The sequence below is a fragment of the Crinia signifera genome, chromosome 2 (genome assembly GCF_055691185.1).
Source record: "Crinia signifera chromosome 2, ASM5569118v1, whole genome shotgun sequence".
NCBI classification, from domain to species: Eukaryota; Metazoa; Chordata; class Amphibia; order Anura; family Myobatrachidae; genus Crinia; species Crinia signifera.
The window spans coordinates 368,439,593-368,466,453 of NC_139218.1; the positions used below are offsets into that span (position 1 = coordinate 368,439,593).

General features: G+C 48.1%; 1 protein-coding gene across 1 annotated transcript in view; it reads left to right on the plus strand.

The window, feature by feature from the left end:
- LOC146058043 (polyunsaturated fatty acid lipoxygenase ALOX15B-like) overlaps positions 1–26,861 on the plus strand; it is a 114,277-nt gene that overhangs the window by 73,759 nt on the left and 13,657 nt on the right. The window contains exons 4-5 of the mRNA XM_083170006.1: positions 707–788; positions 22,097–22,219. Coding sequence (XP_083026132.1) covers positions 707–788; positions 22,097–22,219 — 205 coding nt within the window. The remainder of the gene's footprint in view (positions 1–706; positions 789–22,096; positions 22,220–26,861) is intronic.

Sequence of the window (26,861 nt, forward strand, 5' to 3'; positions counted from 1 at the left end):
ACAGTACACGCTGAAGTGGGTGAGGAATCGGAGGATGAGGATAAGGATGACATTTTGCCTCTCTAGAGCCAGTTTGTACAGGGAGAGGTGACTTGCTTCATTTTTGTGGGGGCCCAAACAAACCAATCATTTCAGCCACAGTCGTGTGGCAGACCCTGTAAAATAATTGGTTGTTAAAGACAATGAGCATGTCTTATTTATGCAACATAAGGGTGGGAGGACAATTCCAACTTTTTGGCATTATGTGCTCTTTGGAGTCTAGTTTTTCAAACAACCATCCTGAATGCCACTGCAGTGCCACTCCTAGATGAGCCACGTGTTTGTGCCACTCATTTGTGTGGCTGAGCATAGTTATCCAGCGCCCTCAGTGCAACCTTTTGCCCTAAAAAAAATATTGTGAGGTGTTCAGAATAGACTGGAAATGAGTGGAAATTAATGTTATTAAGGTTAATAGTATCGTAGGAGCAAAAAAAACACAACATACTGTATTCTGCGATTTTAGCGATTTTTATGTGTTTTTTTTTTTAAATAAAAATACAGATCAGAAACAGGAAACATGAAACACTGAAGGGTGATGTTTTGGAACAGATCCAGATCCAAAACTATCCTGGAGATACAGATCCAAAACACAAATCACGAAACACTAAAGTCGCCGGTGCACATCCCTAATTATGATAAAGTGCTCTTGTGATCTGTTCTGTTTCAGGCATCATATTATCTGAGAATACTCACCCACTGCTCAAGCAACAACGGACAGCGGAACTGGAGAAGGAGAGAGAAACTCACAAGTGAGTGGCCAATATACATGTACAGTATTACTGCTGTTGTTTCTCTTTAGGAGAAATGTCCCTTTGTCCACAGGGATGCAAGCTTTCCATCTAGGATTATTTGATAATCCCCTTGTTGTCTCCTAGCATTGGGGCTGGTGCTTCCATTAGGCAGCTTTAGGCAGTTGCCTATGGGTTCAGGGACTTGAGGGGCTCTCCGCTGTCTCTGGTGGAAAAATGAAGAAGACAGGTTACAGTTTCACAGATGCGTTTGGCGCTGTCCCCGACACTTCTTTTAGACATCGTCCACAGGCTGCCCACTGCCCTTCCACTGTCCATCCACTAGCCCCCCGCACGAAGACTGCCCCCCCTTCCACCATCCATCTGCTAGCATTTTGCCTGCAAGCTGCCTTCTCCCCTTCCATCGTCTGTATTTTTTGCATGTGCCATTTAATCCTGGGGCTGCTGCGAATTGCGGGGGGGGGGGTGCCGCGAATCGCGGGAGGGGGGTCGCAGGGGGGGTGCCGCCAATCGTGCAAGGGGGGGTCGCGGGGGGGTTCTTTTTGCCGCAAATCGCGGGAGGGAGGTCGCGGGGGGGGGTCGCGGGGTGGTGGTTATGCCGCGAATTGCGGGAGGGGTCGTGGGGGGGTTCTTTTTGCTGCGAATCGCGGGAGGGGGGGTCGCGGGGGTGTTTTTGCTGCGAATCGCGGTAGGGGGGGTCGCGGGGGAGCGGGTGTTTTTGCCGCGAATCGCGGGAGGGGGGGGGGCGCGCGGGGGGGGGAGGTTTTGCCGCAAATCGCGGGAGGAGGGCGCTCACCTGGTGGCTGTGGAGTAGCAGTGCTGGGCAACATGGGAAGGCAGTGGGTGTCTGGCACTGTCTGTGGGCTCACTGGGCTGGTTCTCTGTCACATACCTCCCAACATGACCCTCTCCAGGATGGACACAATGCTCTGTTTCTAGACTTCCCCTTAATGTATGATTGCCATCACCTGTTTTAAACAGGTTAATTTCTCAGAAAGGTGTTCAGCACAGATGAAGGCAATCACACATTAAGAGGAAAGTCCAGGAACAGAGCGTTATAGACACAGACACCCACTTTGAGTGACAGATGTAGCCAAATATATAGGAGATATATATATATATATATATATATATATATATAATTGTAGAGAGGAGGCACTCCGACTTGAGCCTTTTTAATTTAGCTGTACAAACAGCAAGAAACAACTGCTAATAACTCCGGTGCCCTCCAATCTGCAGGGAATGCTGCTGTATGTAGACGGCTTGGGGGGATGGCGGCACTCGGCAATGAAAACAGACTCCACACTGGTTAGACCAACGTTTCTGGGCTTTATTAGCCCCTTTATCAAGGTGCAGGAAGAACACATATACATAAAAAAAGAGAACATTTATACCTTACTGTCCGTTCACGCCACCCGCCGTCTCCCGCCTCGGCGTCTACCTGATGACGTCACCCGCTTGAAGACGCTACGGGTAGCGTGGAGGGATCCCGTGCTGTGTTGTTGCCGGGCAACCACCATAAACAATATGGCCACCGGCTCCCCGGCAATCGCTCAGTGCTGCAGCATAAATACAAGAAAATCACCATAAGAAAATACGTAAAAAACATTTAAAAAACACCATAAATTGTGCTATTGCAGACAGTCAAACAGCATAGGTCATCTCAATAATAGGAAATCTTGTAAACGAACAATATTAAATTGTATTACACTTAGACTTCTTCCCAGTGTCTGTACTTGTTATATTATTACCAATACAAGAACATATTTTTGTCTGCCTACGTTGGATAATGATTACAATGGAGCCATTCACATCGATTATGAATTAACTCTAGAGTGTTATATAGAGGGTGTTTACAGGATAATTATAAAAAGCAGGCCAGCCCTAGGTTCTCGTTGAGCCCCCGAGGACTTAAAGTATCTAGTAAGAAAATCCACCGGCTCTCTAACTGGAGCAAGCGTAAACCCCGATCACCCCCTCTTTTGGGGGGGGGGGGGAACATGGTCAATGATCCTGTAACGGAGCATTGCCATGTTATGTCTGGCCTCGGCAAAATGCCTGGCCACCGGTTGTTCACTGCGGCCAGATTGGATGGCAGCCTTAATGGCTGAACGGTGTGCAGTTGCTCTCTCTTTAAACGATCTTTCAGTTTTGCCCACATAGTGGCGTCCACAGGGGCAACTGATTAAGTAAACAACAAATTTGGTGCTACAACTAACTCTGTGGTGCATTTTAAATTTTTTGCCTGTATAGGGGTGACAAAAAGAATCACCCTGGATCATATATGAACAGGTAATGCATCCACTGCATTTAAAGCATCCTGTCTTAGCTGAACTCCAAAATGCAGAACTTTTTTTAGGAGGGGGGAAGGATACGTCATTCCTTACCACAAAGTCCCGAATGCTCCTACCTCTAGTGTAGGAGTGCATAAGCGACTTATTTTTGAAGCAAGGTAGAGCAGGATCTGAGGTCAGAATAGGCCAATGTTTTTTAGCAATTTTTCCCAAAGCTGGGCTAGCCGGATGATAAGAATTCACCCAGATCACTTTGTCTTCTATATTTTTGGATGCAGTTTTAGAAGTTAACGCCTCCTCTCTTGTAAGGCTCAATACCTTCCTCCTAGTGTCTGCAAGTAAATCCTGGTCATATCCTCTCTCTGCATCCCTACAACCAGGATAGATCCATTCAATATTAAAGTGGAACAATTCAAGCTCCATCGAAAGTTGAAACTCCGTGAGTTTTTCCAGGGTAAACAAATTGATGAAGCAACACCATCGGCACCAATGAATTACCCAGGAAAACTGAAAAAGACTTCTAAATTTGACCCACCGTCATTTAATTCCTCAATAAAAACTTTTTCGCGACTAGTGGAACAGGACTCTGTGCATATGTTAAAAAACCCTTCCCCAGTCAGATCTAACTTCACAAAGGAAGAATGGATCGCTCTCAAAAGTTTGAGAGACGATCCTTCAATAACTATACGATCAGCTGACAAAGGAGGGGGCATTGCTGTGTTGGACACTTCTGAATATGTGGCAGAAATAAATGCCCAGTTGGCGGACAACAACACCTACTGTCCACTGACACGTGATCCAACAGTGGGGTATAAGACAGAACTGGATGGACTTCTAAATCAGGCAGTTATCAATGGCCAGATAGATGTTGCCACCAGAAAAGCTTTGAATGTTGATTACCCTATTATCCCTGTTCTTTATGCAATCCCCAAATTGCACAAAAATCCAGTTAAACCCCCGGGTAGGCCTATCATATCTGCCCGGGGCTCTCTGTATCAAACCATTTCAGTGTTTCTGGATTACTTCTTGCAGCCATGTGTGCAGGGTGATGCCAGTTATTTACAAGATACTACCAGTTTGTTAATCAAATTAAAAAATTTGGGGACAGTTCCCCCGGGGTGCACGTTGAGCACTATAGACGTGACAAGTCTTTATACGTGCATCCCGCATGAAGCTGGTTTGGCAGCTGTTAGAATACTAATTGCTGGCAACCCACTGTACACAGGTCCTGATGTTGATCTTTTCTTGACTTTGCTTGAATTGACGATGAAGCGCAATTACTTTATGTTTAAAAACAAATTTTTCTTGCAGCTCAAAGGGTGTGCGATGGGGTCCTCAGTGGCCCCATTGTTCGCTAACTCATATATGTTCATTGTTGAACAAGCCCTGTTTACTCACAACCCGGTCACCAGGGGGTCATTACTATTGTACACTAGATACATAGATGACCTCCTGGTGTTCTGGGTGGGAGATAGTGGTAATCTCAAGACACTGATAGATAGCCACAATTTAACATGTTCTCCAGTAAAATTTACCTATGTCATGAACAAGTTGACAGTACATTATCTTGATGTCAACATCAAAATTAATAATGGTATAATTGAAACGGCCCTCTTTAACAAGCCGACTGACAGAAACAACATTCTGCTAAATTCAAGTTTCCATCCAGTCCCACTGAAAAAGGGTCTTCCTTTTTCTCAAATGCTTCGTGCGCACAGAATCACCAGTACGCATGATGAATTGGATAATTGTCTGGTAAACATGTCAGCTAAATTTGCAGAGAGAGGATATGACCAGGATTTACTTGCAGACACTAGGAGGAAGGTATTGAGCCTTACAAGAGAGGAGGCGTTAACTTCTAAAACTGCATCCAAAAATATAGAAGACAAAGTGATCTGGGTGAATTCTTATCATCCGGCTAGCCCAGCTTTGGGAAAAATTGCTAAAAAACATTGGCCTATTCTGACCTCAGATCCTGCTCTACCTTGCTTCAAAAATAAGTCGCTTATGCACTCCTACACTAGAGGTAGGAGCATTCGGGACTTTGTGGTAAGGAATGACGTATCCTTCCCCCCTCCTAAAAAAAGTTCTGCATTTTGGAGTTCAGCTAAGACAGGATGCTTTAAATGCAGTGGATGCATTACCTGTTCATATATGATCCAGGGTGATTCTTTTTGTCACCCCTATACAGGCAAAAAATTTAAAATGCACCACAGAGTTAGTTGTAGCACCAAATTTGTTGTTTACTTAATCAGTTGCCCCTGTGGACGCCACTATGTGGGCAAAATGAAAGATCGTTTAAAGAGAGAGCAACTGCACACCGTTCAGCCATTAAGGCTGCCATCCAATCTGGCCGCAGTGAACAACCGGTGGCCAGGCATTTTGCCGAGGCCAGACATAACATGGCAATGCTCCGTTACAGGATCATTGACCATGTTCCCCCCCCAAAAGAGGGGGTGATCGGGGTTTACGCTTGCTCCAGTTAGAGAGCCGGTGGATATTCTTACTAGATACTTTAAGTCCTCGGGGGCTCAACGAGAACCTAGGGCTGGCCTGCTTTTTATAATTATCCTGTAAACACCCTCTATATAACACTCTAGAGTTAATTCATAATCGATGTGAATGGCTCCATTGTAATCATTATCCAACGTAGGCAGACAAAAATATGTTCTTGTATTGGCAATAATATAACAAGTACAGACACTGGGAAGAAGTCTAAGTGTAATACAATTTAATATTGTTCGTTTACAAGATTTCCTATTATTGAGATGACCTATGCTGTTTGACTCTGTCTGCAATAGCACAATTTATGGTGTTTTTTAAATGTTTTTTACGTATTTTCTTATGGTGATTTTCTTGTATTTATGCTGCAGCACTGAGCGATTGCCGGGGAGCCGGTGGCCATATTGTTTATGGTGGTTGCCCGGCAACAACACAGCACGGGATCCCTCCACGCTACCCGTAGCGTCTTCAAGCGGGTGACGTCATCAGGTAGACGCCGAGGCGGGAGACGGCGGGTGGCGTGAACGGACGGTAAGGTATAAATGTTCTCTTTTTTTATGTATATGTGTTCTTCCTGCACCTTGATAAAGGGGCTAATAAAGCCCAGAAACGTTGGTCTAACCAGTGTGGAGTCTGTTTTCATTGCCGAGTGCCGCCATCCCCCCAAGCCGTCTATATATATATATATATATATATATATATATATATATATATACTTGGTGGGGTGGCGGCCTGGCACTCTCCACAGCGTGACAACTGCCCCGGTGCCTTCACACAATATAGATATCTGAACAAAGGACAGGCGGCACTCGGAGGTCTTAGGCAAAAGAATGTATTTGGAAAAAATAAAGCTGACGTTTCGGAGCAGCGCTCCTTCTTCAAAAGCTAGTAGGTGAGACAGTGAGGTAAGTTAACATCTTACCTTAAGTAGGGTGCCCTCCATCCCGTCCTCCTTCTCCGTCCCCGCCCGCCGCCGGCGCCGTTGTCCGGAAACCGGATATCTGGGTAGCGTCACTCTGGAAGTGAAGTGGGGGTTTGGTCTGGGTCCTGCGTGAGACGCAAGCACCCGGTCACCATGGAGACCATTCCTCCCTGGTGCTTAACGCGCGTCACGGCTGGGTTGGGGATCTGGAGGAGGAGAGAAGGAATAGCATGGGCATTAGTACAGTGCTTGTGTACATGGAAATAACATGGTCATAATGAAAAATATATAATGTAATAGATTGACAGTGAATAGACATTCCTGGATGTTCCTGTAAAAAACGTGTTAGTGAACAAAACAAAAACCTTGATGAAAAACTGTGAATTGAACTGTGTTATTGGACCAATCGAGGGAACATCTAGTGTGATTTATACAAGACTGGAAGTTATTCCAGAGTATTAAACGTGCTATACGTGATAAAAGATTAAAATGAGCTGTATATAAGTAACAGCTGGTTAAAACAGGATCTTTAGCCAGCACCTGTGGACCTCCTAATGGGTCACAACTGGCCCTGTCACTCTGTGCCTATGTGATAAGTAGGCTTTGAATTATATGGTACCCTAATAGCACACTATTGGTGCTTATTCTCGTGGGGTGTATGTGTACCTCCTGCACACGGTTAGCGGGGTAGCCTAGTGTAACTATAGTCAATGGTAGTATATGGAGTGGGTCACTATTCAGTCCCTCTTTTCTTCTGGTAATTTTGATTGAGTGGCTGATTCTTCATGGAGCCAAGTCTGTATGTATCAGATGACCAAAGACAGGTGCTTCTTGGACGCTTTCATTGGTTCTCAAGTGGATCATACTATTAAAGTTCCCAATGGCAACCTCTCATTGAGGCCTCTCGGTTTGGTTGCATTCAGCTTGTGTATCCATTTCGTTTCCAGGCGGACAAGTTTGCCTCCTCTGTCTCCCCCTCTTATGGATTCCGGTATGTGATCGATGGCCATCTGTTTTAGGTCGCTGAGCTTGTGATTGGCCTGAACGAAGTGTCTGGCCACCGGTTGTTCGTTGTCCTTCCCCTCTAATGCTGATCTTATGGAGGACCGGTGCATGGCCATTCTGTCTCTTATTGCTCTGACCGTTTTGCCCACATATATTTTTGGGCAGGGGCACTGAATGACATAGACGATATGTGTCGTCCTGCACGTGAGTACATGCTTGATGCGGTGGGTTGTCTTAGTCACAGGATGAATGAAAGCAGGTCCAGTGATCATGCTTTCACATGTGGTGCACTTGGGGCACTTATAGCACCCTGGGGCTTTAGTGAGGAAGTGGGTCTTGGATGTGGTGCTTGCGAACCCAGTGATATCACTGTGGACTATCACGTCTCTGATGCTCCTCCCTTTAGTGTAGCACATCATGGGTCTTTTTTTGTTCAGTCCATGCAGGCTCTTGTCTGTTTTTATAATGGGCCACAGCGCCCGGGAAGCCCTTGGTAGTACTGTGCTGCTGACATTGAGTTTGGTAATTAGGGGGATTACATCTTCAGTCTTTTTCTTGGTTTTCTCTGTTAATAGGGTTTCTCGCTGAATACCAAGTACTTCTGTTTTTTGTTGTTGTAACAGTGTTTCCTTATAGCCCCTTTGGGTGAATTTTGTTACGAATCCATCGAGGATTTCTGGTAGGCGCTCAGGTTCGCTGACTATTCTCGCTGCCCTCAGCATCTGGGATTTCGGCAAGGCTTTTTTGAGGGCAATTGGATGGAAGCTGTTTGCTTTAAGAATAGTATTCTTGTCTGTTGGTTTAATGAACAGCGTGGTCTTAAGAATGTTATTCTCGATGTAGACTCGTACGTCCAGGTAACTGACAGACTCCCTAGAACACTGCATAGTGAGTTTGATCGGGGATGGCATTCCGTTGATGTTATCTATCAGACACAAGAGTTCTTGTTCACTCCCTGTCCATAACATGAACAGGTCATCTATATATCTGGTTAGGAGTAGAATCCTTCCTAACGCCAGTGTGTTGTTGTAAAATAGGTTTTTTTCGGCCCGAACATATAAATGTTGGCGAACGAGGGGGAGACACAGCTCCCCATTGCACACCCCGATACTTGACGGTAGAATTTGCCGTTAAAAAGAAAATAATTCTTTGTCAGTGTCAATTTCATCAGTTGCATGTACAGAGAGAGGTCAACACTTGTCATGTTATTCTCAATGAGGAAATCTCTCATTGAATTGAGGCCTTCATCCTGGGGGATGCATGTGTATAAGCTGGTGACATCCATGGTCACCAGCAACACATTCTCTGGGATCTCTCGGAATTCAGAGAGGATGTTCAAGAACATGGTAGTGTCCTTGATGTAGTGTTCTTGCCTGGAAATGATGGGCTGCACAATGCTGGTCAAGAATCTCGAGATGGGTTCGTAAAGGGAATTACGGGCACTGATTATTGGTCGCCCTGGGGGGCAACTCAGGTTTTTATGGATCTTGGGTACCGTGAAAAACACAGGTACCACAGGATAATCCTGAGTGAGTACCGTCACCAATTTTTTGGATAGCACCCCTGTACGTCCTGCATTCTGCAGGATGTTATCCAGTTCTGTTTTATACTGCTTTGTGGGGTCTGCCCTCAGTTCTTCATAAACAGATGCGTCAGACAGTTGACGATTAATTTCAGATGTATAGTCAGACAGGTTCTGAATGACGACCCCACCCCCTTTGTCCGCGGTGCGGAATACTACATCTTTGTAGCTGCCCAACTGCTTCAATGCTCCTTGTTCTTTTGCAGTAAGGTTTTTATGCGTTGGATGGGGGGCTTGTGTGTACTTCTGCACGGAGTCGTCCAGTAACCGTAGGTATGATGCTATGGACGCGTTCTGTGACTGGGGGTCAAAATTGGATTTGCTGTGTTTTGATATGAAACTTTGGTGTGGATCTGTGGTACTCATGGGTGGCTGGTTCTGAAAGAACCCATTTCTCCTGAGAGCCCTGCCATATCTATATAAGTCGGCCTTCCATGTTAAATCATCAAAGTCAGTGGTATATACAAAGGAGAGTCCGTGTTCCATGACCTTGATCTCATCGTCATTGAACACTCTGGATGAAAGATTGTAGACTATGGATTCTGTGTGGTGTTTGCTTTTATGAATCCGCGTGTGTTGGCCTGCCCTACGGGTGGTCGGCCTCCTCCTCTTTTTGTGCCCCCTTTCTTGGAAGCGGGGGTCGCTGTACCTAAAGGACTGGCTGGTGAAACTTCAGAGTCAAGTGGATACCTACCAGAGGGAGCTGCTACAGTTTAAAAAAAACAAGTTCAGTACTGTAAAAGAGGACTATGAAAATAATACAGTATACCGTTGGCTAACAGGTGGCAATGACCCCAGCAATTATCAGGGACGTGCACGGAGACCAAGAACGTTCAGACGGACGCGAAGTGCAACCCCACGGAGACCGCAGGACACTTCAAATAGCGACAGCGATTTCCAAGTAGAACCTGAAGCACCACAAAGTAGCATCCCTTTAGGTACAGCGACCCCCGCTTCCAAGAAAGGGGGCACAAAAAGAGGAGGAGGCCGACCACCCGTAGGGCCGGCCAACACACGCGGATTCATAAAAGCAAACACCACACAGAATCCATAGTCTACAATCTTTCATCCAGAGTGTTCAATGACGATGAGATCAAGGTCATGGAACATGGACTCTCCTTTGTATATACCACTGACTTTGATGATTTAACATGGAAGGCCGACTTATATAGATATGGCAGGGCTCTCAGGAGAAATGAGTTCTTTCAGAACCAGCCACCCATGAGTACCACAGATCCACACCAAAGTTTCATATCAAAACACAGCAAATCCAATTTTGACCCCCAGTCACAGAACGCGTCCATAGCATCATACCTACGGTTACTGGACGACTCCGTGCAGAAGTACACACAAGCCCCCCATCCAACGCATAAAAACATTACTGCAAAAGAACAAGGAGCATTGAAGCAGTTGGGCAGCTACAAAGATGTAGTATTCCGCACCGCGGACAAAGGGGGTGGGGTCGTCATTCAGAACCTGTCTGACTATACATCTGAAATTAATCGTCAACTGTCTGACGCATCTGTTTATGAAGAACTGAGGGCAGACCCCACAAAGCAGTATAAAACAGAACTGGATAACATCCTGCAGAATGCAGGACGTACAGGGGTGCTATCCAAAAAATTGGTGACGGTACTCACTCAGGATTATCCTGTGGTACCTGTGTTTTTCACGGTACCCAAGATCCATAAAAACCTGAGTTGCCCCCCAGGGCGACCAATAATCAGTGCCCGAAATTCCCTTTACGAACCCATCTCGAGATTCTTGGACAGCATTGTGCAGCCCATCATTTCCAGGCAAGAACACTACATCAAGGACACTACCATGTTCTTGAACATCCTCTCTGAATTCCGAGAGATCCCAGAGAATGTGTTGCTGGTGACCATGGATGTCACCAGCTTATACACATGCATCCCCCAGGATGAAGGCCTCAATTCAATGAGAGATTTCCTCATTGAGAATAACATGACAAGTGTTGACCTCTCTCTGTACATGCAACTGATGAAATTGACACTGACAAAGAATTATTTTCTTTTTAACGGCAAATTCTACCGTCAAGTATCGGGGTGTGCAATGGGGAGCTGTGTCTCCCCCTCGTTCGCCAACATTTATATGTTCGGGGCCGAAAAAAACCTATTTTACAACAACACACTGGCGTTAGGAAGGATTCTACTCCTAACCAGATATATAGATGACCTGTTCATGTTATGGACAGGGAGTGAACAAGAACTCTTGTGTCTGATAGATAACATCAACGGAATGCCATCCCCGATCAAACTCACTATGCAGTGTTCTAGGGAGTCTGTCAGTTACCTGGACGTACGAGTCTACATCGAGAATAACATTCTTAAGACCACGCTGTTCATTAAACCAACAGACAAGAATACTATTCTTAAAGCAAACAGCTTCCATCCAATTGCCCTCAAAAAAGCCTTGCCGAAATCCCAGATGCTGAGGGCAGCGAGAATAGTCAGCGAACCTGAGCGCCTACCAGAAATCCTCGATGGATTCGTAACAAAATTCACCCAAAGGGGCTATAAGGAAACACTGTTACAACAACAAAAAACAGAAGTACTTGGTATTCAGCGAGAAACCCTATTAACAGAGAAAACCAAGAAAAAGACTGAAGATGTAATCCCCCTAATTACCAAACTCAATGTCAGCAGCACAGTACTACCAAGGGCTTCCCGGGCGCTGTGGCCCATTATAAAAACAGACAAGAGCCTGCATGGACTGAACAAAAAAAGACCCATGATGTGCTACACTAAAGGGAGGAGCATCAGAGACGTGATAGTCCACAGTGATATCACTGGGTTTGCAAGCACCACATCCAAGACCCACTTCCTCACTAAAGCCCTAGGGTGCTATAAGTGCCCCAAGTGCACCACATGTGAAAGCATGATCACTGGACCTGCTTTCATTCATCCTGTGACTAAGACAACCCACCGCATCAAGCATGTACTCACGTGCAGGACGACACATATCGTCTATGTCATTCAGTGCCCCTGCCCAAAAATATATGTGGGCAAAACGGTCAGAGCAATAAGAGACAGAATGGCCATGCACCGGTCCTCCATAAGATCAGCATTAGAGGGGAAGGACAACGAACAACCGGTGGCCAGACACTTCGTTCAGGCCAATCACAAGCTCAGCGACCTAAAACAGATGGCCATCGATCACATACCGGAATCCATAAGAGGGGGAGACAGAGGAGGCAAACTTGTCCGCCTGGAAACTAAATGGATACACAAGCTGAATGCAACCAAACCGAGAGGCCTCAATGAGAGGTTGCCATTGGGAACTTTAATAGTATGATCCACTTGAGAACCAATGAAAGCGTCCAAGAAGCACCTGTCTTTGGTCATCTGATACATACAGACTTGGCTCCATGAAGAATCAGCCACTCAATCAAAATTACCAGAAGAAAAGAGGGACTGAATAGTGACCCACTCCATATACTACCATTGACTATAGTTACACTAGGCTACCCCGCTAACCGTGTGCAGGAGGTACACATACACCCCACGAGAATAAGCACCAATAGTGTGCTATTAGGGTGCCATATAATTCAAAGCCTACTTATCACATAGGCACAGAGTGACAGGGCCAGTTGTGACCCATTAGGAGGTCCACAGGTGCTGGCTAAAGATCCTGTTTTAACCAGCTGTTACTTATATACAGCTCATTTTAATCTTTTATCACGTATAGCACGTTTAATACTCTGGAATAACTTCCAGTCTTGTATAAATCACACTAGATGTTCCCTCGATTGGTCCAATAACACAGTTCAATTCACACAGAGTTTTTCATCAAGGTTTTGTTCACTAACACGTTTTTTACAGGAACATCCAGGAATGTCTATTCACTGTCAATCTATTACATTATATATTTTTCATTATGACCATGTTATTTCCATGTACACAAGCACTGTACTAATGCCCATGCTATTCCTTCTCTCCTCCTCCAGATCCCCAACCCAGCCGTGACGCGCGTTAAGCACCAGGGAGGAATGGTCTCCATGGTGACCGGGTGCTTGCGTCTCACGCAGGACCCAGACCAAACCCCCACGTCACTTCCAGAGTGACGCTACCCAGATATCCGGTTTCCGGACAACGGCGCCGGCGGCGGGCGGGGACGGAGAAGGAGGACGGGATGGAGGGCACCCTACTTAAGGTAAGATGTTAACTTACCTCACTGTCTCACCTACTAGCTTTTGAAGAAGGAGCGCTGCTCCGAAACGTCAGCTTTATTTTTTCCAAATACATTCTTTTGCCTAAGACCTCCGAGTGCCGCCTGTCCTTTGTTCAGATATATATATATATATATATATATATGATGTAGTGGCCCTAATAATGCGCTTGAGAAAGCAGCACCTCTATAGTACCTTGCTGTTAATAAAGGCACAAGCGGAAAGAGAATGGAAGAAAGGAATAGAGTTGCGCTGTACAAAAAACACCATTTAGTGGCTGTGTGCATACAATAAATCAGCAATAATTTGTTTAAAACAAGTATACATTTATTGAAAGTTTTTCCAGCATATAGGATTTCATCCACAGTTTCGAGTTGTTAAAAATGCCACATATAGTACAAATCCGCGGCCCTATATATATATATATATATATACATATATATATATATATATATATAAAGTCCTTTATACCGGCTCTCCGTCTAATGATAAAGTAGTGCGCCGGGTGTCAGTACCTGACACTCGTCAAAACGAGTGTATAAACAAGGTAGCGGGGGGGAGTTCAGCACTCCCCCCCGCTACCTTATATATATATATATATATATATATATATATATATATATATATATAGATCGCAACAGCTATACAAGCAGCGGCACTCCAAAGGATTTTAAACTGTGCTTTTAATGGTGCTCCGACGTTTCGGGGTGGTGTGACCCCGTTTTCAAGGCAAAAAAAATAACAGTGTGTGTACATACAATGAAGTCTTACCTTAAATACAACTGGTAAAAGTGGTGCTTGTGAGGTCCGTCCGTGGTCCGCACGCAGCTGACTTCCGGGCGGCGGGGATTTCCGGTAGGAGTGTATGGATGACGCGGTGTGTGTATGCGTTGCTAAGCAACGTCTCACCTCGTCTCTGCCCGCTTACTTGTCTGGCCCTTCTGTTGCTGGTTAGTGCCTGGCCACGGAGGGAGCTGTAAAATACAGAAATAGTTAAATAAACAAATAAAGGCATAAACACTTGGTTACTGTACTAGTAAGGGTGGTTGGACACAGGAGCGAGTGCCGGGCTGAACTACAAATCTATCTATATATATATATATATATATATATATATATATATATATATATCTCTTATATATTTGGCTACATCTGTCACTCAAAGTGTGCCTGAAGCTGTAACGCTGGGTGGAGCCTCTGACTCACATGACTGACTCACACGACAGAGAACCAGCCCAGTGAGCCCACAGACAGTGCCAAACACCCTCTGCCTCTCCATGTTACACAGCAAAGACACAGCTACTCACCAGACACACCAGGTGAGAGCCCCACACCTCCATACCTCCCAACATGACCCTCTCCAGGAGGGACAGAATGCTCTGTTTGTGGACTTCCATCTTAATTTATGATTGTCATCACCTGTTTTAAACAGGGTAATTGATAAGAAAGGTGTTTAAGCACAGGTGATGGTAATCCATAAATTAAGAAGAAAGTCCAGAAACAGAGCAATGTGTCCCTCCCCCCCCATTCACGGCAACCCCACTAAAACACTGACATGGCTATGGTCGACAATGAAAAAGGTTGCCATGAGTTTTTGAAGATTTATTTTTCACTTTTTCAATGTTTTCATATTCATTCTCATGTGTCGACATGGACACCAATGAAGTGCCACACTTATGTCAACATTTACATGTGTTGACCTTTCTGTGTTGATTTTTTCTTGTGGCGATTCGTGGCACCCCCCGGCGACCCCCCTCCCGCGATTCACAGCACACCCCCCCAATTCGCGCCGACTCCCGCGATTTGCGGCCCCACCCCGTGTCACACACCCTCCTGCGATTCGTGGCACCCCGCGACCCCCCCTCCCACGATTTGTGCCAACCCCCTAGGCCCCCCCTTCCTCGCGGTACCCCCCACCCCCCGCGACCCCCCCTACCGCGATTCTCCCCCCCTGTCATTGCGGCAACCCCCCGCCCCTGCGACCCACCCTCCCACGATTCACTGCATCCCCCCGCGTCCCCCCCTCCCACGATTCGCGGCACCCACACCCCCCGCGACCCCCCCTCCCGCAATTCACGCCATCCACCCACGACCCCTCTTCCCGTGATTCGCGGACACACCTCACCTCCTCCCCCCCACCCCCGCTCGCGATTCACGGCAACCCCAGGATTAAATGGCACATGCAAAACACTGACACGGCTATGGTCGACAATGAAAAAGGTTGCCATGAGTTTTTGAAGATTTATTTTTCACTTTTTCAATGTTTTCATATTCATTCTCATGTGTCGACATGGACACCAATGAAGTGCCACACTTATGTCAACATTTACATGTGTTGACCTTTCTGTGTTGATTTTTTCTTGTGGCGATTCGTGGCACCCCCCGGCGACCCCCCTCCCGCGATTCACAGCACACCCCCCCAATTCGCGCCGACTCCCGCGATTTGCGGCCCCACCCCGTGTCACACACCCTCCTGCGATTCGTGGCACCCCGCGACCCCCCCTCCCACGATTTGTGCCAACCCCCTAGGCCCCCCCTTCCTCGCGGTACCCCCCACCCCCCGCGACCCCCCCTACCGCGATTCTCCCCCCCTGTCATTGCGGCAACCCCCCGCCCCTGCGACCCACCCTCCCACGATTCACTGCATCCCCCCGCGTCCCCCCCTCCCACGATTCGCGGCACCCACACCCCCCCGCGACCCCCCCTCCCGCAATTCACGCCATCCACCCACGACCCCTCTTCCCGTGATTCGCGGACACACCTCACCTCCTCCCCCCCCACCCCCGCTCGCGATTCACGGCAACCCCAGGATTAAATGGCACATGCAAAACACTGACACGGCTATGGTCGACAATGAAAAAGGTTGACATGAGTTTTTGAAGATTTATTTTTCTTTTTTGAATGTTTTCATATTCATTCTCATGTGTCGACATGGACACCAATGAAGTGCCACACTTATGTCAACATTTACATGTGTTGACCTTTCTGTGTTGATTTTTTCTTGTAGCAATTTTTTTACAGTGACAATTATGTGCACGTCAACCTACACATCATCAACCAATTCTTTGTATAATATATAACACCTGTTCTGTTTTACTGTAGGTGTTTTAAGTCAGATCTTTTACTGCTACTATTACTGTTTATGTAAATGCATTCTGAATGACAGCAACATCCTACCATCCTTCTACAAGAATATATAACCAACTAGGTGATTTATCGCGCCCCGTGCCCCCCCCCTCCCGCAATTCACGGACCCCCCGCGCACCCCCCCCCCCACGATTCACGCCCCCTCCCATGATTCACGTCACCCCCCACACACACACCCCTCCTGCAATTCACGCCCCCTCCCGCGCTTTGCGGACCCCCGCCCTCTCCCGCGATCCGCGGACACCTGCGCCCCCTCCCTCCCTTGATTCACGGCACCCCCCACGCCCCTCCCACAATTCACGGCACCCCTAAGCCCCTCTTTAGTCCCCCGTATACTCAAACACCCCTATCACTACCCAGCTTCCTGCTCTCCTGAACCGTAACTTCCACCACTGGGGAGTCGCTGACGCTGTTTTGCCCACATGCCCCTATCATGCCTCATAGCCCAGCCTCCTGCTCTCATGTACCCTAACTCCCACCCAGTAGGAGGAGACACTGACTCAGGGCCACCATCCTGTACTCCTGTACTGCCACACTGGACCCTCACCCACTGGCAGAAGCTGCACAGTATCTCCCACCCTCCTCTTTAGTCCCCCTTATGTCCACACACCCCTATCACTACCCAGCCTCCTGTTTTCCTGTGTCGTGACCAGTGTTCCCTCTAAGCTGTGCGCGTGTGCGTGCGCACACAACTCGACGAGCATGCGCACAGACATTACAACAGAGCGCACAAAGCAGCAGTGGTCACTTTTTGCAGTTGTGGACTCAATTAATGTCTGTTTCATCCATTAACTACATTGTCTGCTGTGTTTTGAATGTTTAATATCATTTTGAAGTAAAGTTAACACAAATGCTGTACGTAATTTTCCAGTTATATATAAGTGACGCACAAAAATTTAAATTTCCTTCCAAAGTTGCACAGCCAAAATCTTTTGCCGCACACAGCCTTCATAAAATTAGAGGGAACATTGGTCGTGACCTCCGCCAGTGGGGAGCCGCTGACTCAAAAACACCCTACACACACACCTAAACAACATGCACACACAGCCCCCCCCCCCCCACACCCACAAATGTCACTGTACCATCCACACTATCAATGTACATCTTACTTTGTAACCGCTTTTTAATTAAACAAAACAATACACACCCCCTTCCAAATCATATGCTCTCTATTTAACACATTTCACCTATAACTCAAGTTGCAATACAGGCCATCTTTCATACAATTCTAACTATCTTTCTCATATACAAATCTTCACAAATTAAGGGGGTGCAGCCCCTTATGACGGTGTGAAGAGCGCCCGTAGGGCGCGATGAATCACCTAGTATATATATATAAGGGTTTGGAAACTGGCTCTCGACTCCTACAGCGGCTACATGCCCGGTGCCCTCGATTGGGCCAGCTTGCTTAAATATATATTTACATACTAGGTGATTCATCGCGCCCTCCGGGCGCTTTTCACACCGTGAGGGGCTACGCCCCATTAGAAGTAGAAATATATGTGAGTGTGAGATCTAGTGTAATTGAGATAGAGATCGCAGAAAGAGATAGAGAGGTGTCGCAGAGAGAGATAGAGAGGGGTTGCAGAGAGAGATAGAGAGGGGTTGTAGAGAGAGATAGAGAGGGGTCGCAGAGAGATAGAGAGGGGTCGCAGAGAGAGAGGGGTCGCAGAGAGAGAGAGAGAGAGGGATCGCAGAGAGAGAGAGAGGGATCACAGAGAGAGATAGAGAGAGGGATCGCAGAGAGAGATAGAGAGAGAGATCGCAGAGATAGAGAGGGATCGCAGAGAGAGAGAGAGAGGGATCGCAGAGAGAGAGAGAGAGAGAGAGGGATCACAGAGAGAGAGAGGGATCGCAGAGAGAGAGAATCCCTTTCGTGGGCACCCCTCCCCCCACCTGAGACCCCCCTCCCGAAATTCGCGGGCACCCCTCCCCCCACCAGCGACACACACACACCCCAATTCACGGGCACCCCTCCCATGACACACACACACCCCCCCATTTTGCGGGCACCCCTCCCCACACCCGTGACCCCCCCTCCCGAAATCCGCGGGCACCCCTCCCCCCACCCGCAACACACATCCCCCAATTCGCGGGCACCCTTCCCGAAATTTGCGGGCACCCCTCCTCCCACCCGTGACACACACACCCCCCCAATTCGTGGGCACCCCTCCCCCCACCTGCGACCCCCCTCCCAAAATTGGCGGGCACCCCTCCCCCCATCCGCGACCCCCCCTCCCTAAAATCGCGGGCATACCTCCCCCCACCCACGACCCCCCCCCTCCCGAAATTCGCGGCCACCTCTCCCCCCACCCGCGACCCCCCCTCACGAAAGTCTCGGGCACCCCTCCCGAAAATCGCATGCACTCCACCAGCGACCCTCCCTCCCGAAATTTGCGGGCACCCCTCCCCCCACCCGAAATTCGCAGGCACCCCTCCCCACACCCGCGACCCCCCCCTCCGAAAATCGCGCGCACCCCTCCCCCCACCCGCGACCCCCCCTCCCGAAATTTGCGGGAACCCCTCCCCCCACCCGCGACCCCCCCTCCCGAAAATCGCGAGCACCCCTCCCCCACCCGCGACCCACCCCCCGAAAATCGCGGGCACCCCTCCCCCCACCCGCGACCCCCCCTCCCGAAAATCGTGGGCACCACCCCCCCCATGTGGGGGGTGCCATGCCACCTTCAGCAGGGGCTGTACGCTGAGTACAGAAGTACTCACTGTGGATGTCTGACCAGGGAGGAAGTAGCTGGCAGGAGGAGTGTACACATGAGCCACTGCAGCAAAGGCATCCTGGGTCACAGTCAGTGTGCTCGGGTGGAGGGGGTGGTGTTCAGCCGTCGGGCGGGGTTTGGGTGGTATTTGGCCAGACATGGGGAGTGGTGGGAGAGTAGGGGGCAGGAGCTTTGTGTAGGACATAGGATGTGTAGAACTTGTAATGCAGGTTCTGCAGTGTGGATAACGGTGGATGGACCTGTCAATCACCCGTGGAACCCCGCCCACCATTACCTACACTGCTTTTGAGTGACGGATCTGGCTAAATATATAAGAGATACTGTATATATATATATCTCCATTGCCCAGCGCTCCCTGTGTAGGAATAACATCAAACAGGTTCCTGAATGAATCATTAATATAAAACGCACCAAGATGCAACACTCCAAGAATGCTCACGATACCAAAGTGTTATATACTGTATACAGAAATCCTGATGAAAATGCCATTATATTTAAAAAGGCATTGAAACGTTGTATTTAACGCTGTGGTATCCTTCTTGGAGTGCCAATTTCCCATGAATGACCAGCGGTCAGAGTACTGCTGTGGGCATCCTGATGGATGGAATCCTGACAGGGCTCAGGTAAGTATACTTACCCTCCCCCTGCCTTGCCTAACCTGTACCCTTTCTTCTAGCAGCCTAACCCCCCTGCTTCCTAACCCTTCCTGCTAGTGCCTAACCCTAACCTACATACCCGGCCGCTTAGATCCAACCCCCCTAGCCCATAGCCTGTCTCCAATCTTACCCTCCGAGAAGCCTAACTCTTAGTCCCCCCCACTGGTGTTTAACCCTAACCCCGCTTTCCCCGGGCAACCTGTTAGTTTGTCCTGCATACTGTATTTACAGATCGAGATCCTGATCTATTCAGAGCTGGTTTCACGAGGGCAGTCGGGATGCCAGCATCTGTATAGTCATACCTCCCAACAGTCCGGTTTTTGGGACGGTCCCTCGTCCCTGCCTGGGCCGGCAGTGTCCCGCGACGGGGGGGGGGGGGGGGGGGCATTTGGAAGTCCCCCCAGCCTGAAGCAATACAGACGGCAAAAGGGGGTGTGGCCCAGCGGTGGCATCATTCAGCGCGATCGTCCCGCTTCCATACATCAAGAAGTTAGGAGGTATAATGACCACCAGGATGTTGACCGCATCCAATATATACATACACTCACCCTTCTTAAAGCCTGTGTGTGTGTGTGTGTGTGGGGGGGGGGGATCATTAGCAAACAGTTTGCCTAGGGTGCTGAGAAACCTTGTACCGGCCCTGCCTAGCGTACATAAATTATTCTTAGTAGCCAGGACAGGCTTACATTTTTCCTATCCAAAACTTGTACTGAAAATGCATAGGTTTATAACAAGCAAATGGAAAATATCCTATATGTTTAACTTGCCTGTTAAACCACCAACTCAATTAAGATTTATAACAGGAAAAAAGAAAATGGTGAAATCGCGCTTATCTAAAACATGCAACAGGTATTGGTAAAAAGTAAACAAATATTTAATAGTATGTAATAAAATGTATAATAAAATTGGAAGGATTAAATATCCCATAAAAACATTGATACCACAATGCGTTACGTGAGAGATGGTATAGTCACCCACAATATGCTGCACAGTCTCGAGTCCGTTCCTAGAATGCCTCTGTATTGGTGTCCCAATATTAATAGCCTTGTTAGGAGAAACGTGGTCTCCAGTCCAGGGAGCTCCTGTTGTTGATGGGTGCTCTACCTGGAGTTGTATTGTCAGGGGCCAGGGAGCGCCGATGTTGTTGGTGCTCTACCTGGTAATGGATGGTAATGTCCCAAATTGCAGGCTGTGGGATGGATTTTCAGAGGACCTTGATAAAGCTTATACAGCGAAACGCGACGGTGGAAGAGACCTAGGACACCCACACCCAACCTGCCAATACAACTTGAACCCTGTGACCGGACCAGCCTCTGAAAATCCATCCCACAGCCTGCAATTTGGGACATTACCATCCATTACCAGGTAGAGCACCAACAACATCAGCGCTCCCTGGCCCCTGACAATACAACTCCAGGTAGAGCACCCATCAACAACAGGAGCTCCCTGGACTGGAGACCACGTTTCTCCTAACAAGGCTATTAATATTGGGACACCAATACAGAGGCATTCTAGGAACGGACTCGGGACTGTGCAGCATATTGTGGGTGACTATACCATCTCTCACGTAACGCATTGTGGTATCAATGTTTTTATGGGATATGTAATCCTTCCAATTTTATTATACATTTTATTACATACTATTAAATATTTGTTTACTTTTTACCAATACCTGTTGCATGTTTTAGATAAGCGCGGTTTCACCATTTTCTTTTTTCCTGTTATATATTGTTTGGGACCGACATCCCAATTTTGAAGCCGCTGCTTTAGCTTAACAACCCCTTCCAGGCGCACTCTAAGGTCACATTGGTGACCTAATCTTCTCTCTATCAATTCAGATTTATGACACACGTGTAGAATGTGTTTATTTCAGGTCCTTGGTACTGAAATATTGGTACTTCCTCATCTTTGCGGCCACAGTTACGCCAGTTATGTTAGCCGCTACTTAACCGATGCGTAAAGATTTTCGGCAGGGGAAGCGTTAAAAATCTGCTCCAGAGGCATTTTTTTTAGGTAAAATATGTTTAATTTTTTTAATTTACACAAATTGAGGAGGATGCAGTGACTTTTTTGCAGCAATGAGACATTTTACTGCAAATGAAAAAATGTGCCAATGGACATGAGATGAAAATATATGTCCAGGAGAGTGTTTGGTGGTGCAAATTGAACATCTCTTGTTTCTCTAACCAATAGGTCTAGGAATGGAGAAAGGCATGGTCCATGTAGGAATAGCATAATTGAACATTTTTTATAGCATTAACCTTTGTTTCCTGCAGGTGGAACTCCAGAGTAGAAGGATCCCCTCACTTCATCGATGTAGACAAGATTCAGAATCTGCCCCTTAATGACCAGTACTCCTTCTTAAAAATGAGCAGCTTTGGCTATTCCCTCTTATCCACGTAAGTATCTATTCTGAGTGGATGGGGACCAGGCATGAAACAAACTTTGCATTTGGGGTCCTGGTCACTTAGCAGGGGCAGCAGCAGGAGACAGGGAGTGGGTGTGATCACACACCTCTGCAGGAAGAAGGGACTGCAGCAGCCTTTCTCCTCAGCTCAGCACACAGCACTGAGCAGCATGTGTTGGGCTGAGACAGAGGCTGTCCTGCAGTCAGGGCCGGCGCTACCCACTCAGCAGCTCCTGCAAAGCAGGGAGGCGCCATGCTGAAAAGGCGCTGTCTCCCTCCCTGCTCTGCTAAAGCTGCCACAGCCCTCACTGTCACTGCCTCCTGCACGCCGCTCGCAGCGCCTGTCTGACAGCGGGCGGCAGTATGGAGAAGCTGAGCAGCTCCCTGCACCGCGCACACACTGTCCTCCTTCTGCGACCTGCCCCCTCTTAGCACGGACACTTGCGCTGAGGCATATAGCACTGTCTTTGAATGCCTGGATGACATGTCATGTCCGGATCCGCCCCAGTGGCGTAACTATATAATTTGCGCCCCCCCGCCACACTTTTTTCGGCGCCCCCCTCCCCCTCCCCCTCTCCCTGCCCATACCTGACAGAGTGCCCGGCTGCATTTGTGGTCACTGTCCCGTCCAGTCTCTCCCGGCGCCGGCTCCTGCTGATAATGAAAAGTGACTCTTAGAAAATGGCTGCCAAAACTGTCTGCAATTTGGGGGCAGCCATTTTCTAAGTGTCAGTTTCTATTATCAGCAGGAGCCGGCACCTGGAGCGAGTGACGGGACAGTGACCGCAGATGCGGCCGGGCAGAGTAGACAGCAGCGCAGCAGGTAACTATAGCCCCGCAGCCCCCCCCCCCGGTGCCCATAGTTACGCCCCTGATCCGCCCCCTACCCATTGCTCCCTGCGCCTGTCAGCTGTCAATCAAATGACGAACAGCCAGCAGCGCCGCCTCCCCTTCCTTCCCTCTTCTGTGCTATTCTGTGCCAGTGCCGTTGCCAGTCCTCAACACTCCACCCCCTCTATCTCCTCCCCTCTTCTTCAATCTCCTCATTCTCTCTCCTCCTTTCCCCCTCAGTCACGAGTGCTGCACATATGCAGATACAGCACTGAGATGGTGTATGCATACATGTACATGCACCCGAGATCCTCCATAGGATCGCATGTTGCATACACTCCCACAATCGGGCTGCAGCTTGTTGCAATGGCAATATGAAAGGGCGCAAAATGTATGGTTTGCAGGAGGGCGCCGGATACCGTAGCACCGGCCCTGCCTGCAGTGGCAGCCTGTCCTCTCCTTCTACTGCCCGACTCTCTGCAACACGTGTGTGTGTGGGGGGGGGAGGGGGAGCTCGGGCCCTTCCATCAGACCCAGGCCTTGGTAGAAAGTAACTGCTCCCCCCCCCTATCGACACTGCTGTATCTAGTATAGCTTCCTTCAGTTTCAAATAGTGCATATTTGTTTTGACATTTGATTGTACACATTACTAGGCATAGGCTATTATGTTTGTGCTATCATTAGTGATAATGGGCGGGATTCTCTAACATCCGCTGCCGGTATTCGCTGCACATCACCGGGCTTCACATTCTTACTAATCGCATATGCACTAACATAATGCAATTAGTAACGCAAGACAGCTCTTCCGGTCAGGCCTGGTGACAGGAGGGGGTCAAAGGGGACAGCTGACCCAGGCTCCGACAATCGGAGGGGCCCCAGAATCAGCCACTCGTCCCTACAGTCAGCCACCCAGCACTCGATTGCTGTGGGCGGCTGACACATAAACCAACCCCCCTAACAAGAATTTTTGCGGCCGTGGCACCGCAGGGACTCGGAAGGGGAGAAGAGACCTTCAACTGCAGTGGCGGAAGCTGCCTGGGGACGCCTGTCAGAACACGCAGCTCCCGGCAACTGCTTACACACACTGACATGAGCGCCGCAGTAGCACCGGCTCATGTCAGTGTGTGTAGGCGGCGGCTGGGAGCTGCATGTTTAAACAGGCGTCCCCGGCAGCTTCCCCTCCTGAGTCCCTGCAGCGCTACAGCTGCAAAAATTCTTGTTGGGGGTGGGGGGATATTAAATGCCAGCCGCCCACAGCAGTCCAATGCCATGTAGCTGGATGAAGGGATAAGTGGCTGAATTTGGGGCCCCTCTGATGCACAGGTTACCCCTGGGCAAGAAGCATGTAATTTCCCCAGCGAGCAAACATTTAACCCCCCCTGGCAACAAGCATGTTATCCCCCTGGGCAATACATGTAACTCATCTGGCAAGGAGCATGTAATCCTCCCTGGGCATTGAGTGGGTAATTCCCACTGAGCAATGAACATGTACTCCCCCATGGCAAGGAACATAAAACCCAGGCAAGGGTAACCCTCCTGGCACCAAGCATGTAGCCCTCCTGGTACTGAGCAAGAAACCTCTGGCAATGAGCATGCAACCCCTAGCAAAGAGCATGTAGGTAAGTGGCACTTATGTGACATAATATGTTTTTGGCATTATGGCATGTGGTATAATATGCAATGGGTATTATGGTGTGTGGCCTAATGTGTAATGGGCATTACGACATGTTGCATCATATGTAATGGGCATTATGGTGTGTGTCCTAATGTGTAATGGGCATTACGGTGTGTGGTATAAGTAATGGGCATTACCATGTATGGTATAATATGTAATAGACATTATGGTGTGTGGCATAATATGTAATGGACATCATAGTGTATGGTAAAATATGTAATGGGCATTACAGTTTGTGGCATAATATGTAATGAGCATCATAGTGTGTGGCATAATGTGTAATGGGCATTACGATGTGTGGTAGAATTTGTAGTAGGCATTACGGTGTGTTACATAATGTGTATTAGCTGTCAGTTCAGAAGTGAGGCTGTCTGCACTGAGGGCAGCCATTAAATGGGACTTCTTGCCACCAATATGCCCACCATCCCTCCCTGCTCCACACAATTACTAGTGCTTAAGGGGGTGGGGGGGCCCCCAGAAATATCAATGTATGGGGCCCCAAGATTTCTGTTGGTGGCCCTGCTTCCGCACAAAGCATGTAAGCAGCGCTAAAACAACTCTGGCACTGGACTCCCATTTTTGAGACCTGGGAGTCTGTCTGTGCATGCGCAGAGTGACGGCCAGGCTGTGGGCCATGCTAGGAGGGATGGATCCCTCACACAGTGGGGTTTATTCTAGTTCATTCTTTCTGACAAAATCCTTCTTAGATGGACAAAACCATGTGCACTGCAGGGGGGCAGATGTAACATGTGCAGAGAGAATTAGATTTGGGTGAGGTATTTTGTTTCTGTGCAGGGAAAATACTGACTGCATGATTTTACACTTCAATATAGATCTCACTTTGAAGAAAAACCCCACCCAAATCTAATTCTCTCTGCACAAGTAACACCTGCCCCACCTGCAGTGCACATGGTTTTGCCCATCTAAGAAGGATTTTGTCAGAAAGAATGGACTAGAATAACCCCCAGTGCTGCAGTAAGAAGCCCATAGGCTTATATAGGGAAACGCCAGCAAAAGCAGGTCCCTCCCTCTGCAGAGGTGACCTGGCCGAGGGGCATTAGAGCATATGGAAATGCGGTAAAAACCCGTTAATAGGTTTTTTACCACATTTCTGTTTTCGAGCATCCCACCCAATGACTTTGTTACTGGAGATGTGCTAGGAGATAGGTCAATAGTGTCAATAAAAGAACTCTTCATGGTAATTTCAAAACTCCTCTTTAATAGTCTAAATGATTCCATACTTGGGGAAGGGAGATTTGAATTGACGTGTCCCCGATAATTATGGCAGGCATATTTTGGAGCTCGAGAAAAGAGAAGAAAAATAATTCCTGTATGGGGCACAATGAACTAGCAAAAAATAGGGGTGCCATCTGCCATTGTATATTAATCATTATGTGTCGCAAAAAGAGTAAAATAAAACTTAATTAAAACTAAATATTAAAAACACTAGTTGATTCATCGCGCCCTACGGGCGCTCTTCACACCGTCGTAAGGAGCTGCGCCCCCTTAATTTGTGAACATTTGTATATGAGAAAGATGGTTAGAATTGTATGAAAGATGGCCTGTATTGCAACTTGAGTTATAGGTGAAATGTGTTAAATAGAGAGCATATGATTTGGAAGGGGGTGTGTATTGTTTTGTTTAATTAAAAAGCGGTTACAGAGTAAGATGTACATTGATAGTGTGGATGGTACAGTGACATTTGTGGGTGTGGGGGGGGCTGTGTGTGCATGTTGTTTAGGTGTGTGTGTACAATAGTATAGTAGGGTGTTTTTGAGTCAGCGGCTCCCCACTGGCGGAGGTCACGACACAGGAAAACAGGAGGCTGGGTAGTGATAGGGGTGTGTGGACATAAGGGGGACTAAAGAGGAGGGTGGGGGACACTGTGCAGCTTCTGCCAGTGGGTGAGGGTCCAGCATGGCAGCACAGGAGTACAGGACGGTGGCCCTGAGTCAGTGTCTCCTCCTACTGGGTGGGAGTTAGGGTACATGAGAGCAGGAGGCTGGGCTATGAGGCATGATAGGGGCATGTGGGCAAAACAAAGTCAGCGACTCCCCAGTGGTGGAAGTTACGGTTCAGGAGAGCAGGAAGCTGGGTAGTGATAGGGGTGTGTGAGTATACGGGGGAC